At 43.0% G+C, this 16122-nt stretch overlaps 1 protein-coding gene and 1 long non-coding RNA gene across 4 annotated transcripts in view; one reads left to right on the forward strand and one right to left on the reverse strand.

Annotated features, from left to right (window-relative positions):
* ASAP3 (ArfGAP with SH3 domain, ankyrin repeat and PH domain 3) overlaps nucleotides 1–5795 on the reverse strand; it is a 91940-nt gene extending 86145 nt beyond the window's left edge. The window contains exon 1 of one of the 3 annotated variants that reach the window (XM_039334292.1): nucleotides 4249–5009. In XM_039334292.1, coding sequence (XP_039190226.1) covers nucleotides 4249–4374 — 126 coding nt within the window. In that variant the 5' untranslated portion in view covers nucleotides 4375–5009. Of the gene's footprint in view, nucleotides 1–4248 lie in introns of all 3 variants that reach the window. The other 2 variants (XM_039334291.1, XM_039334293.1) reach the window with 2 other exon arrangements.
* Nucleotides 5796–7103: 1308 nt separating this feature from the next.
* LOC120304121 lies at nucleotides 7104–14882 on the forward strand. Its single transcript, XR_005555634.1, has 4 exons — nucleotides 7104–7158; nucleotides 9070–9298; nucleotides 12352–12838; nucleotides 13360–14882. It is a non-coding gene; the product is annotated as an uncharacterized LOC120304121 (long non-coding RNA).
* Nucleotides 14883–16122: the final 1240 nt, after the last annotated feature.

A 16122-nucleotide genomic window follows, 5' to 3' on the forward strand; every position in this document is an offset into this window, starting at 1 on the left:
CCAGTCTCTTCTTTAAAACCTCCAGTGATGAAGCATCCACAACTTCTGAAGGCAAGCTGTTCCAATGATCAATTGTTCTCACTGTCAGGAATTTTCTTAGTTCTAGGTGGGTTCTCTCCTTGATTAGTTTCCATCCACTGTTTTTTGTCTTGCCTTCTGGTGCTTTGGAAAAGAATGGGTTGATCTCTTCTTTGTGGCAGCCCTTCAAATATTAGCACACTGCTATCATATCACCCCTAGTCCTTCTTTTCACCCAATTCCTGCAACTGTTCTCCATATGTTTTAGCCTCCAGGTGTGGATAAATGCCTTGCCTTCCATTACACAGCCCTTTCTCAATCTGTCTGCAACCTCCCTGCCTTCTCTATTTGCATTACATTCCAGAGCAGGACCTGCCAAGGGAATTCCTCCCCCAAGGCCTTTTCAGACTGGGAAGTAGAAGCAGCCAGGGCGGCTGTAAAGTGGCAGACGCATCCTAGGGCAGACCCACATTTCCAATTCATCCCAAAGGCAGCACCCACACTCAGCATTCTTGGAGGGCAAATATGTATGAAGTTACCCTCAATCCGCCTTCAACTTTGGGCCAGTCACTCTCCCTCAGCCCAACCCACTTGACAGGTTTGTTATTGTGGGAAAAGTGAGAGGAGGAAGACATATTAGATACGTTCCCCAGCTTGATTTATGAAAATAATAAAGGTGGAATATAAATAAACTTCTATAATTAAATAAACTTCTGAGGCATTTGGTTTGCCTGTTGCAATTCAATCCTTTGTAAGCAAAGCTTTCCATTCCAATCAGCAAGTGTGCCTCTGATGGGAACTTCTCCCCTCCTCCTTCTCAGGGTCACTGATGGGACAATGCAACATGGAGATTTTTTGGTTTGTTTTAACCAAAGGAGAGCTAAAAGAATTTTGCCACTTTCCTTTCTAGCCCATAAAAAGAGAAAATGGTAAAACTGGGATGCCCTTCTTTCTCTTCTTTTTCTCTCTCCTCTTTCGTTCCCTCTCCCCCTCCCTCTCTCTCTCTCTCTCTCTCTCTCTCTCTCTCTCTCTCTCTCTCTTCCCCCTCAACCATCCATCCTTCCATCCAGTCCACACGGTGGGGGGGGGGGACAAACAACTCCATCCACCAAAGACTATGGTAAATCCAGCCCATACAGAACATCAAGCCATCATCGGTATGGTGAAAGCAAAGAAAAGGTTGAAATCTGGAAACTGATTTATTAAGGCAACTTCATTTCCACCTAATTTATGCATGGTAGATAAACAGCCAAGGTTACAGAGCAGAAATGCCTTGAAGTTTTCCTTGACTTACAACAGTTCATTTAGTAACCATTCAGTTTACAATGGCACTGAAAAAAGTGACTTATCACCATTTTTCACATGACCATTGCAGCATCCCCAGGGTCATGTGATCAAAATTCAGATGCTTGGCAACTGGCCCATATTTATGACGGATGCAGTGTCCTGGTGTCATGTGATCCCCTTTCGCCACCTCCTGACAACCAAAGTCAATGGGGAAGCCAGATCCACTTAACAACCATGTTACTAACTTAACAACTGCAGTGATTCACTTAATAACTGTGGCAAGAAAGATCACAAAATGGAGCAAAACTCACTTAACAAATGTCTCACTTAGCAACCAAAATTTTGAGCTCCATTGTGATTGTAAGTCGAGGACCACCTGTACAATACCATCACCCTAACCGCTCCGACCACCTATTAAACTCAAAAACACCAACAAAAGGAATGTGATAGAAATTCTCAACCAGCCCGAGAAACTGGTAGACAAAGAGAAGCCTCTTTTGCAGAGGGAAAAATGTCCAAGAAATGGGAATTCTTATTTCAGCATTCTGTAAGCTGCAAGAGAATTGAAGGAAGGAATAATATGAACTTCGTAGCGAGAAAAGGGGAAAACCATCTCCTCCGTTCCTCCACTGAGTCTAATAAGCCTCGTCAATGCTGTTATGTGCTATGCAGACAAACAAAAACGTACCATTTGCTAACTTGATGGAAATCAAAGAAGGGAAAGATGAGAGATAAGGAAAACAGACTGGATCAAATAAATTACAGGACTGCCTTTAGCAAAATACAAGTTGCAACTGGAAATCTCAACTGGCAATTGATCTCTCCTCCATGCTGCTACCAGGAGTCAAATTTGATTCATTGGAATCTGGCAGATTATGACATCACCTCTTGCACCTATCACAAAACTAAGCCCTGGCAAGCCTTACTTTCTCCCTTGTCTCTGGGATATAGCCCTTTTCTCACCTCCAAACCATTAGTGAAACTGCCTTAAGCTTAAGAATCGCCTTGCAGCAAGATGGGCAGCAAACAAATTTAATAAATTTAATAAGGTGAGTTACAAAAGTACTTTGTCCCCAATTCCATCATCACCCAATGGTATCTACATAAAATCAATTAAGCCTACCACCTATTACCTTGGAGTGAGTTCAGATGACCTCAGGGAATTGGGAACAGAGACAAGTGGGGGCAGAAAAAGAATCATAACCAGGAATAGCAAATGCCATGCAGGTGTTGCCCGCAGTAGATTTGATGCAGGAGAGAACCATGTAGCCTTGACCAATTCCAGAAAAGTCAGAGGAAAATATAATGCAGATGCACCAGGATTCTAAGGACCTTTTGTGAAGGACCAAAAATGAGAGCAGATTTGGTCGTGTGGTTAAGGTACCAGGCTAGAAAGTAGGAGGCACTCTGTATTCAAGTCCCACCTTAGCCATGAAAACCAGCTGGATCAGTCATTCTCTCTCAGCTCAACCCACCTCACAGGGCTGTTGTGAGAAAAATAGGAGGAGGAAGGTGTGTTGGATATGTTTGCCACCTTGAGTTATTTGTAAAAACAATCAAGGCAAGATACAAACAAAACAAATGCAGTGGATGAGCATCTCTCCATTGGGGTTTTTTGCACTCAGCACCCCCCTCCCAGACTTACTTCACTTTCACAGAGGAGCAATGCACTGGGATAACAGAATTGGGAAAAGTTAGGTTCTATGACAACACACTACCCCTAATTTAAAGAATTTGTGACTAGATTATCACCTTACCTGAAACAAGGATTTAACTACAGGTAACTGAATAAGCCCCAACAGGCTACAAACCCATTTTTCATAAGCCCATGGCCTGGTCTACAACAGCAAAGCAAATTATATCACTATGCAGCATGAGGTGTAAATCCTGCAAGACAGATGAATTGCATGCACACCTTTCATAGGTTGGCTGAGGAATTCTGGGAGTTGAAGTCTACAAGTCTTAAAGTTGCTAAGTTTGAAGACCCTTGGCTTAGAAGATATTAGAGGAAGAAAAATTGCTCTAATATGCTTCATAGATTAAAAAAAAAGTACATAAAGCGGGGTTGTCCAACCTTGGCAACTGATGGACTTCAACTCCCAGAATTCCCCAGCCAGCATGGGGCATTCTGGGAGTTGAAGGCCACAAGCCTTGTGTTAACCTCCGTTAACACAACTATGATGCCTTGCCAACTGGACAGGTGTTGTGTGGGCTCAGCAACACATGCCAAGCAGGATTTCTGACTTCCAGGTCTGAAATTCTTCCCTTACAGCTGGACTTGGGATGAAAGACATTAAACGGTTGGGGATGGGGGGGAGGTTTAAGGGAGCTAAAAAAAATTATAGGCCACGGAACATTGCTAGTTAAGAACTTCACTCCTCTTTAACTTGGTCGGGCTCCTTCCTCCCTAGAGAAAGCTGCCCCAGGGTGAAGTTAACCTGGTTTCTGGAATTAAGCCAATGTTCCGGGTTTGCACGACTGCACTGAACCAGGCATAAACCAGATAAACGGGATGGGGGTCAGGCAACCTGCTAGGCTAAATTGTGGCTAGATCATCTTTGGTTCGAGAAGGCGGGCGATCGTCTCTTCCCCCAGCAGACTTTTTTTTTTAAAAAAAAAAAATCTAGTTAAATGGCAGAGCGCTAGGGCGTTGAGTTAAGGCAAGGCGGCCGCAGAGCTGCTCACCTGCAAATACCTGCCCCCCTGAACAAAGGGAAGGTGGCTTCCTTCCGGGTAAACAGGCTGGCTGGGGAATAAACACCGCAGCGGGTCAGGTGCGCCCAGCCAGCAGAGCACCGCGTCTCCTTCCCAGCGCAAAAGGAAAGTTTTGGCGAACAAGAGAAAGTGAACTTTCTCCCCTGCCTTGCCCGGGGGCTCGTTCTGGGAGCGAGCAGCCGCCCCTTCTCGCATCTCCCATCCCCCCACCCCCCACGCCCCACTCACCTCTTCCAGCGCCCCCACCGCGCCCCGGCACTTCTGCATCTTGGCGGCGAAGCCGGACACCAGCGGCGAGCTGAGGTCCTCCGAAGTGACGGCCACGAACTCCGAGACGCTAAGCTGTTCGGGCATGTTGGAGCGCAGCGTCGCCTCGGCGATCGGAGGAGGTTCTGCGCCCGAAGGAAAGACGAGGTGGGGGGGGGAAGTCACCCAAAGCTGGGAAGGGGGCGAAGTCGACAGAGCATGAAGGAGTCGGTTGGATTGGGAGCTGCTGGAGGTGGGGTGAGGTGGGGTCTCCCTCGGCGCGAAGAGCGTTGCAAAAGAGAGAAACGAAGCCCTCCCGTTTGGTTTCAGCTGTTGAGGAGACCCCACCGGATCGGTTTCGCTTCACATCCCGCTCTCCGGCTCCGGTCCGGCGTGCGATTGACTCGAGGCACCTTCAAGCGCCTTTGGAAGTTACTCCCCTCCCTCCGCGCCTGCCTGTTCGGAAAACTTTCATAGCAGTCACGTGGGCATATTGTTACGCCGCCGGAGCCGGAGAGCGCAACGTTTTGGACCTCCGCCCGTTAAAGGCAAAGTGCGTCCAGTTCCTTATGCCTCGCTGTTCATTTCTCTCTTTACAACCCACCCCCGCGTCTTTCACGCCCCCCCATCGGAACGCACCCTCTCTCAAAACAGCAACGAGGGAATTTCCAGCTGTTTGTTGTTTGTTTGCAAACTGTATTTCCATTTTGAACTGCATCTCCCGGTGCAAAAAGCGGGGGGGGGGGTGCGTGGCTTGAAAGAGAAAACTTCGAGGTTTTCAACTTCCTCGAAGCAAATCTTGCGCGGGGGGGGCACGCACGGTTGGGCCAGAGTAATCCACCCAGCAGTAGGTGGGCGGGCTCACTCTTACTTTCTGGGGTATCCGTTTCTGGCTTTTCCATTGTTTAGTTTGCTGTTCTTTTCTGCAGAAAATTTACTTCAAGGGCCCTTGTGAAGGTGTCTTGCGGTCGGGGTTTTTATTTTTTGTTGTTGTTTTTTTTTTTTGCACGGAGGTTTTTCAAGGTAATTTCCGCACCTGTGACTTAATAGAGTCTCTGCATAGGATACCCAGGTGAAGTGCTATAAAGTCAGACTTTATAATGGTTTTATCGATGCAATGACGACTGGAGGGCTCGAGAAGGTGCAGAAAAACAACTGAAAGTCTGGTGGCCCCTTTAGAAGCAAATAAAAGAATCGCAGCATTGATTCTCATGTGCTGCGCATTGCGCAGTGGACACACTGTGGCTGCAAAATTTAAACCAATTGCTGGAAGAGGTTGCTGGGATCACGATGCAAATTGTCTTGTTTATTCATGTGTAAATCCTAGGCAGTTCAATGGGTTTACTCCCACAAACTGTGTGTGGGATGTTACATCAGCTGAACCCCTCTCATTCAGAAGTAAAACTCACTTTAAAACTTTAAAGAAAATAAAGAAGAAGATACATCACTACAAAACGTGTGGGATACAGCTAAAGCGTATTTTAGAGGTATAGCTATAACGTATATGGCAAAGAAAAATAAACAGAGAAGACAGCAATATTTATTATTAAAAGAAAAATTTAGAAAGTTAGACACAGAATTACAACAAAATCCCAGAAAAAGACTTTGAAAAGAGAAATGGAAATAATAAAACATAAGCTGAATTTGTTGGATTCAGAAAAATTGGCGGAACAAATAAAGAGAGCAAAACAAAATTTCTTCAAAAATGCTAATAAGCCAGGAAGATGGCTAGCTTATAAGCTCAAAAAAACAGAAAGAGAAGAAAATAATACATAATTTAGTAGATGGGAAAGGTTGTTTACAATTTAAAAAGGAAGAAATAAAAAAGATAATTAAGAAATATTATGAAGAATTGTATGGTAAAGAGGAGGCTGCAAGAGAGTGAATTGCTCAATATCTAGAAGAAAGTAAATTGCCAAAAATTTTATAAGAAATGACTTGTCAACAGTATAGGAAAAAATTAAAGCTAAAATATATTTAAAAATTCCAGGGTGGTTATCAACGATGGAGGCATTTATACATCCAAACTTGGTAGATTTTGAAAAAATATGGACATATATTCTAGATAAAGTAGATATGAAAAAGATGTAAAAATGTATGGATTTTATAAGGATCAAACTGTGTTTGATAAGTTTTGTTAACCTCAGATGAGAAATTAATCAAGAAAATGTATAACTTTTTGTTAATTTTGGATATGGAAAGTGAACAAGTGAAAGAAACAATGACAAGATGGGCAAAATTTTTTGGCTAGAATATAGAATTAGAAAAATGGCAAATGTTATGGGAGAGAAACTACAAATTAACAATGTCAACCTCATACAAAGAAAATCTGTATAAAATGTTTTATAGATGGCACCTGCCGCCAGCAAGATTAGCAAAAATGTTTAAAAATATGTCAGATAGATGTTGGAAATGTAAACATAACATAGGCACGTATTATCACATTTGGTGGACGTGGTAAGGCAAAGGCCTATTGGAGAAAGATACATATGTGGTTAGAAAAAATATTGGGTGAACAAGTGGATTTTAAACCTGAACTTTTTTTACTAGGTATTATGCCTGAAAAGACTAATAAGCAGAAATTATATTTAATCTTACATATTACTACAGCAGCAAGAATAATTTTCACACAATATTGGAAGAATGAAGGACTGCCCTCAGAAGAAGAAATAATCAGGAAAATATTGGAATGTGCAGAAATGGACAGATTAACTATGAGGTTGTCTTATGGACCCTGCTCAAGCAGCGCTTCTGTGCTATGTCCTGGATGGGAGGGAGGGAACTGCCAATGATCTTTTCGGCCATCCTCACCACTCTCTGCACCGCCTTCCTGTCTGAAGCAGTGATGCTTCCAAATCAGACTGTGATGCTATATGACAGGATGCACAATAGGTAGGTTATCTAACTAAACCTCACAGGCCGTAGCAGGTGCCTTTGTAAAACATATACGGGTAGTCCTTTACTTACAATCTTTCATTTAGCGACCTTTCAAAGTTATAACAGCACTGAAAAAAGTAACATAACCATTTTTCACATGACATTGCAGCATCCCCAGGGTCATGTGATCAAAATCCAGATGCTTGGCAGTTGGCTCACATTTATGACGGTCCCCAAGTCACATTTTTCAGTGCTGTTGTAACTTTGAATGGTCATTAAATGAACTGTTGTAAGTCGAGAACTACCTGTACCTTATAGCAAATAAACATATGGGGTATAAGGTTATCGTGGCATAAGCATCAGGAAGGAATTTCCCAGCCTCAGTTTAATCCTGTGCAAGGAAATAAATCACTTGGTCAATAGGTGGCCGAACACATTGATCAAGTCAATCCCAGATATTTCAAATAGAATTCATCAAATAAAGTGCATAGGAATTTTGCCCTTGGAGTCTGCAAAATTTACAAAAATTTAGAACAGAACAAAGCTGGAAGGGACTTTGGAGGTCTTCTAGTGCAGGGCTTTTCAACCTTTTCACCCATTGTACCACTTTTAGGATACGGCAATATCCGAGTACCACCAGTTGCCTAGCAAGGTGTCAAAAACTTGATGACCAAAAAAAAAAAAAGGAAAAAAGTGATAAAGTACAGGTAGTCCTCGACTTACAACATTTTGCTTAGTAACTGTTTGAAGTTACAATGGCACTGAAAAAAGTGCCCCCCAAGCCACAGCCAAGCAAGACACCTGCCTGTCCACCCGGCGGCACTCTTCCTCCTGTCTGAGGTTTTCATTGTTGTGAGCATTTCTGTTGAGGATTGGCAGCGGGGGTGGGGTGGGGGGGATGTTTGGTTTTTATCCCCCCCCCCCATCTGCTGGGTGGTTGCAGCAGGTTTTGGTCACTTCACATAACCCTGGGACACTGTGACTGTCATAAATATGAATCAGTTGCCAAGCATCTGAATGTAAATCACAAGACCCTGGAGATGCTGCAACATTCCAGCTGATCGGCACATCTTCTGGGCTCAGCAGAAGCGCCAGGATCAGCACTGAGCTCCAGCTGGAGCCTGGCTCTGATCCTGGCACTTCCACTGAGCCCTGACAGCCCTGCAGCTGCAGCCATCTCTCACTCAGGCTTGTGTGGTGCTGCCCCCGGTTCAGCTCATTCCCCTCCCCCACTACCACTTTTCTAGGGTGCTCGCGTACCACCTGCCAGGTGCCAATGTACCACAGGTGGTACCCGTACCACTGGTTGAAAAGCCCTGTTCTAGTCCAGCCCCCTGCTCAAGCAGGAGAACCTATATCATCTCAGAAAGATGAATGTTCAGTCTCTTCTTTAAAATCTCCAGTAATGGAGCACCCACGATTTCTGGTGGTAAACTGTTCCACTGGAGGCTAAATCTACCACCAAAGACAAACTGAGTTTCAAAGGCCCTAAAGGGTTTCTGCTTTTTAAGAAGTAGACAAACAAGGAAAGGCTGGCTGATTTTTGCAGTATTGAAGTTGTTAAAATGTATCTGGATAAATGCTTTCTTTATGAAACTTTCAATAATACCTGTGTTCTTTCCGAAGCTAAATAAAATGTCCTACACTCTGCTGGGCAGGTATCTAAGTTTTTTAAAGTTCTATTTTACATCCATGTCTCCTTCCTAATAATTGGTGGAATCTGTGTGACCCAGTTTTGGGTGGGGAGAGGCAAGGGCTATTATACCCAGACCCCTTGGCAGGCAGGTTCTATATTATCAAAATAAGTAAGTGGAATGGAAAAATTGTTATTTAAATGAGAATATAATTAACATTATTACTCTCCAGATCTGTAATTACTCTTATTTAAATTGTTGCATACTTCATCTTATTCTCTTCCTGTCACAGAAATTTTTACAGCTTCAGAAGAACCTTGGAAGGCTCTGAGGGCTGCACTCCCAAATTTTTGAGTACCCCACCAGCAATTCTGGAGCCAAGGATTGTATGTGTGTCTAAGAGGCAAATTTGCTTTAGCCCTTTGTTTTGTTGCCAGTTGTTCAGGGGAAAACACCTGGCCTGATTGCTTCTGCCAATAGTGGCTGCCAATGGAGAAAGCAGCAGGTGACGAGAGTTCAAGGTAAAACATCAAGCAATGATTCTTGCAAAAGAAGGCATGGCTGACAGCATAAAGATAGATATTTCTTCAAGTTGAGTTTCTCCTGAGGACACACCCAGGCCATATGTTTGATAACAGTACAAAAGTGATTTGCCATTCTCTTCTTCCTGAGTGTTACAGGGAGTCCCTGATTTACAGCCACAACAAAGTTCAGCGTTTCTGTTGCTGAGCAAGACAGTTAAGTGAGTTTTGCCCCATTTTGCCACCTTACTTGCCACACTTGTTAAGTGAATCACTGCATCTGTGATGTTAGTACACGGTTGATTGTGAATCTGCCTTCCCCATTGACTTTGTCAGGTCGCAAACAGTGATCACATGACCTCAGGACACTGCAACCATCATAAATATGAGTTAGTTACCAACCTCTGAATTTTGATCATGTGACCGTGGAGATACTGCAATGACTGTTAGTGTGAAAAATGATCATGTCACTTTTTTCAGTGCCATTGTAACTTCAAACGGTCCCTACATGAGCTGCTGTAACCTGAAAGTCCCATTGCCTCATGAAAAAGCATCTTTGGGACCTGGATGACTGAGAATCTCCATAGACATTCACCAGACTATTTTGGAAATTCCCAGATCTGTGCTTGCATTGTCATTTCCTGCTGAGACTTTGGGCTTAGAGCAATTCTGCACAGATCTTGACTGGGCCCGTAGCCAGCATCTCAGGACCGGCTCTGAACTTCAGAGTGAAGCAGCCAAATTTAATTTGAGAATTCCTTGCTTTTCCCCTCTCCCCACTCTTGCATGATGAAACCATCTGGAAAACTCAAATGCTTCCATTTCTTTTGTCTGTTTTGGTTAACCCTAACAAAAGAATCACCCAGCAATGGATTTCAGATGTGGTTTCCTCCTTGGACCAAGGATTGTTTTTGACATTCCATTGTATCTGACCCTAAACCCCATCAACTCCTTTGCTCTGGTGTTATTGTGACCAGCTTCCTGGGACCATTCCAGGAAAGATTCCCAGATGGAGTGTTGCAACGAGCAGGGGATGTGTATGTGGATGTTGCAAGGCTAAAGGTTTGGGCAGCTCCCAATCCCAGATAGGTTTGCGTGGCTGGGTCTCTCCTCAGCTGCCTGGAGATGCACTCCTGAGCAGAAGAATGTGAAAGGGTTGATACAAAAGGAAACATCTGATTTCAGAACTAATATTTGTGGATTGCTTGCAGGAAGGCAACTGACACAGTTGGGTGGCACTTGGAGCAAGAACTTCTTCCCACCCAGCTTTTGTTTTCCACTCACTGTCCTGAGATTTCCTGTCAGCTCATCGCTAATGCATTTTTCTCTCCAGTCCCTTGCAGGCCCTCCCCTCGTTTTGCAATGGGATGGTGACATGGCACTGTTGCAATAGCGTCAGTGAGCAAAGACTGGTTTGAAATGGCTGCAGTTCAACAACAACACTTCCAACTGAGACAAGAATTACTTCCTTGCTTCGCTGTTTCTCTCCTCTGCATGTTCATTTTAGCTTCATTTTCTCACCAAAAGCAAGAGCTTTGGTTTCTCAATTGCTCAGGGCAGAGATCCAGCGTTTATATCCCATCAAGAGCCATGGGAATCAGTGGTTGATACTCATTCAGGTAATCCTCGACTTATAGCCATTCACTTAATAACCATCATAGTTATGACCTTTGTAGCATCCTCATGATCACGGGATCAGAATTCGGCTACTTGACACCTGGCATGTATTTATGAGGGTTGCAGTGTCCCGGGGTCATGGGATCCCCTTTTGCAGCCTTCTGACAAACAAAGTCAATGGGAAAGCCAAATTAATAACCATGTTATTAAATTAACTGCAGTGGTTCACTTAACAACTGTGGCAAGAAAGGCCATAAAATGGGGCAAAACTCACTTAACTGCTCTCTTGCTTAGCAACAGAAATTTTGGGCTCAATTGTGGTTGTAAGTCAAGAACTATAGCTTTCTAGGAGTTATGTTCCATTTTTTTCTCCCAGATCAGTGTGGTTCACATTTTTTTCCCTTTCCTTATCACAACAATCCTGCAGGGAAGGCAAAGTCAAATGGAACTCACCGATTCCTTCCACCCAGCTATTTTTCTCCAACTAGTAGCATTAGCCCAAATGTTTTGTCTAGATTCAGATTTTACCTTCCTTCCTTCCTTCCTCAGCTTTGTTGTTCCTCAGTGAATTCTGGTGGCATCCTTAGGACCAGCTGTAAGACCCCAACAGGGCATTGTTACCTCATTCCAAATTCTGGGTGGATTTCCTAATTTCTCATTCCTAACTCTGGCCTTGGGGAAAAAAGTTTTCTTGATTAGGATCATATCCCCACCAGAGTTTTTCTCATCTCTGCAGTCTGTGGTGGATGGGGAAGAGAAACAGCAGATCTCAACCTTTCATCTTCTGGTGTGGTTAACAGAACATAATCCTCACAGTTTCTCTCCTTTGCTGCTGCTAGTTTCCAGGAAAAACGCTTTATCTGAACGGACTAATTTTTTGCAGATGAATGAGATACCATTTGGGGAAGCCTAAATTCTGGGAAAGCAGTGAGGCACTCAAGATGAATTTATAGTAATTATAGGACTACTTGGCCACCAATCCACTCCAAAATTCATTATATGATTCTACTACAACCAAAAAGGGGAGGGAAGGGGAGGGGAAGGAAAGGAAAAGGAAAGGAGGTTCTCTAAAAGTAGAGGATAAATCTTGGGTTAATGAAAACCCTACATAAATGTAATAAAAATTACAATTCTTTTAACTTTTACCAATGGAATGGATTAAATCAGTGTTTTTCAAAGCTGGCAATTTTAAGAAGTGTGGATGTCAACTCCCAGAATTCCCCAGCAAGCACATTCCCCAACTTCAAAATTCTGGGAGTTGCAATCCACACATCTTTAAAGTTGCCAACTTTGAAAACACTGGATGAAATTAAGGGCTGGCTACAGTGGCTGTGACCATATTTCCCCAAATTTTGGAGGATAAAAAAGGTTAAAATAACTTCTAAATGGTAGAAGACCAGGTATTCAGTCCTTTATGATTTACAAATGATTTTCAGAGGCACAAGCAAACTGAGGATCTGGAGGAAGGAAAAATAAAGATGACAGCAGTTTGGACCCACAGGCTACTCACTCCTGGATTTAAAGGAATTATAGTTGTTTTAACATCTGATGTTGTTTAATGAGGACAAAAGCCAGTGCTGTACAGCGCCAACCCATAATTTGCTGCGGTATCTTTTGTTTTGGAAACTGCTTACAGTAAACAGCAATATTGCAATCAACACAATGAATGACTGGACCAGCTTCCATCTCAGAAATTATCTTTGTGGGAGAGTTGTGTTAAGATGACAGCCAGGCTGTGAAGTTTTCTGAACCACAAAAAGTACAGCACAAGTATGAATGTTTATGATGGTTTGCTACGTAGCTTCCCTCATTCCCAAGTCCTTGAATCTTTAACACAGCCTGTGTGTGGCCTACAGTTAGGGAAGTGCTTCAAAAAAATCAATTGAAAGAAATTGCTGGCATGAAAAATGCTGAATTCAACAGGTCCAGTCCTGTTTTCATTTGTGGGGTTTTTTTGGGGGGGGGGGTGTTCCCTACATGCTGCATTTTAGCCCAGATCATTGGCAAATTATTTTCCTAGCCTCCTCTTCCTCATTAGAGCGGGTAGACATGGAATGTTGTCAGTCCCCTCTCCTAAGGAGCTCCATTTACGGGACTAAGGAGGGCCTTCTCCGTGGTGGCTCCCTCCCAGTGGAATATCATCCCTACGGAGATAAGATTGGCCCCTACTTTGACACTCTTTTGTAAGGACCTGGAAGGCCAATGGGCCTGGGTGGGGAGGAAGAGCCCATTAAATGATTTGAATGCTGTTGCTGGGGAGGGGTGGGGGATAACTGTTTTTTTGTTGTAGTTGTAGTTGTTTTGTATTTAGCATTTATCCTTGTAAGCTGCCCGGAGTCACCGAGAGTGAGTTAGGTGGCCATATAAATTTTCACAAATAAATAAATGTTATAGTTATATTTTTATTCTGTCTTTTCCAGTCAAATTAAAATATTGTTTTGCAGAAAGAAAAACGGGATTCGGCAGGCTATGGAGAAGCATAAGAGATTGGACTCCTTCCTATCCAACTCTATTAAGAAAGCCAACAAGGATCCTATCAAAAGTGCATTTTTAATAACTCCCTTGCAGATTGATTGCTATTCTGGATTCCATATTCTGCAATAAGCTGACATGTGGCTAAGCTAAGGGACCTGTCTCTAACCACCTTTTATCCACCAGAATGCTCTGGGATTCCCTGTTGGCCCTGCGGACTTTCTTAAGGAACTTAAATAATGAGGGCTGTAGTCCCAAGTTTGTTTACTCACTGCCTAGGAAACAAAGACAGGTGTGGGCTACAAGCATCTCATTTTGTTTCCTGATAAATGGGTGTCAATTTTTCATAGGTAACTCATCCTATGGCATGCATTTTGTGACAACCATAGTTTCAGGATGTTCAGATGTGGCCACTGGCTCATAAAAGAGAGCCAATTGGTCTTTGGGTCAAGTAACTTAAAACTAATAACCACCATAAAATAAATACTGTAGTTTCTCAATGTACTGTTGTAATTTGAGCCCAGAATTTTGGTCCTAAGTCATGGCAGTTGTTAAGCAGGTCATCACGTGACTACGGCTGATTTTCTAATCTTTTTTGTGGCAGTTGTTAAGTGAATGCGACAGTCGTTACATGAATGCAGCAGACGTAAAGCGAATGCTATGGTCATTAAGTGAATCCATTATTCGAAGTGCTTTTTTTTTGCTAGAAACCTGAAGTAAACACTGGTTTTCAGCAAAAAAAACTCCTCCATTATAAATTGCAGTCATGTAACCACAGGATGCTGCAAATAGCCATAAATATGGACCAGTTGCTAAGGGCACCAAAATGTGATCACGTGACCCCCAAGGCCCGAGGGGGGGGGAAGATAACATCAGAACTTCAAATCCAAGTGATAAGTAGCCTGGGGAGCTCTGTTGTAACTTTGAAGTCATTAAGTAACCAGTCGTAAGTCGAGCTCTATTTGTAAAGTAGAAGAGCCACATACAGGAAACAATTCAGGATCAGTTTGTAAAGTTTGGGCATTTCAGTGTGGATTTCTCATGTTGCATCAGATGTTTTGGCCGGGCTCTGGGGTGCTTAAAAACCTAGAATCATCCATTAGGAATAGGCCAGAGTGTCAGTTCAGCTCTACAATCCCAAATAAAGCATCTCCAACAAATGTTTTCTCCAGCCTGTTTGGACACGTTCACTGAAACGGAATCCACCATCTCTCCAGGTCACCGGTTCCACTGCCAAATTACTCTGGCTGTTCAGTTTTTTTCCAGCTTTTTTATTGGAATTTTCTTTGTAACTTAAATCCAGTATTCAGTCTCCTGCCTTCTGGGATGATAGGAAACAGACCTCAGCTTTTGTTCTGAGAGATTCTGCTAGCTAGACTTCATCATTTAACAGTGCAATTTAAAACTGTCTTTGTAGCAGATTTAAAATGTTTTCTCCTTCAGGTTCTCCCTCTCTGATCACTTTTGCTAATTTGACAGCCATGTACAGATAGTCTTCGACTTACGACCATAATAATAATAATGTTGGAAGGGACCTTGGGGGTCATCTAGTCCAACCCCTGCTCAGGCAGGAAACCCTATACCATTTCAGACAAATGGCTGTCTAGACTCTTCTTAAAAACTTCCAGTATTAGAGCATTCACAACTTCTGGAGGCACTGATAATAATCCACTGATTAATTGTTCTGTCAGAAAATTTCTCCTTAGTTCCAGGTTGCTTCTCTTTTCAGTTAGTTTCCACCCGTTGCTTCTTGTCCTGTCTTCAGGTGCTTTGGAGAACAGCTTGACTCCCTCTTCTTTGGGGCAGCCCCTGAGATATTAGAACACTGCTATCATGTCACCCTCTTCATTAAGCCTGGAATTAGTCTTGTCTTTATACTAGATCAGTGGTTCTCAACCTTTTTAATGCCGTGACCCCCAACCGGTCGTAAGTCGAGGACTACTCAACTGGTGCAGCACCGTTTGCAGAATGGGACTTTTGGCGGGCTCAGCAGGGCAGAGACAGCCTGGACAATTCCTATTGGCTTTTGAAAGCCAATAGAATTAGACTCTATTCAAGAGAGTCTATTCTATTGGCTTTCAAAAGCCAATAGAATAAAAGGGAGTAGCATAGCTAAGGAAAAGGGGAAAAAAATGGCGGACTGCGTTGTTTGGCGACCCCCGTGAAATGGTCGTTTGACCCCAAATGGGGTCCCGACCCACAGGTTGAGAACCACTGTACTAGATGTTAAACCATGTGACCAGACCCTAACTTATAACATTTTCTGAGTTTTAAGAGAATCCATTATACCCAAATGAACTTTTTTTTCTTTGCTGGAAACCAGAAATAAATGCATGAAATGTGACAAAAACATTGAAAATTGTGATCACATGACCACAGGACACTACAGTGGCCATAAAGGTAAGCCAAGTTGTTAAGGGCCCCAGATGAGATTGTGTGATCGCGGTGTGTGGCTATAATAACTTCAAAATTGGGTTATTTTGAGGGGTCTTTGAATAGTCACTATGCAACCAGACATAAACTGAGGACTATCTGTAATGGCAGATCATATTAATGTATCCCTAAACTTTTCCAAAACAATTCTATTTAGCAGGGAGACTATTACAGTTAATAAATTTACTAGTTGCCTCAATTGTTAAAGCAAATCTGGGAAACATTAATATACATAAAAGATTAATAAGATGAATGGCTTTGCTATCCTCCATCTCCTTCATTCGAGTTAACAATGAGTAGGA

This window comes from Crotalus tigris, unplaced genomic scaffold, assembly GCF_016545835.1.
Source record: "Crotalus tigris isolate CLP2741 ecotype Arizona unplaced genomic scaffold, ASM1654583v1 scf7180000017628.32516253702:7417878, whole genome shotgun sequence".
In the NCBI taxonomy this organism is placed as follows: Eukaryota; Metazoa; Chordata; class Lepidosauria; order Squamata; family Viperidae; genus Crotalus; species Crotalus tigris.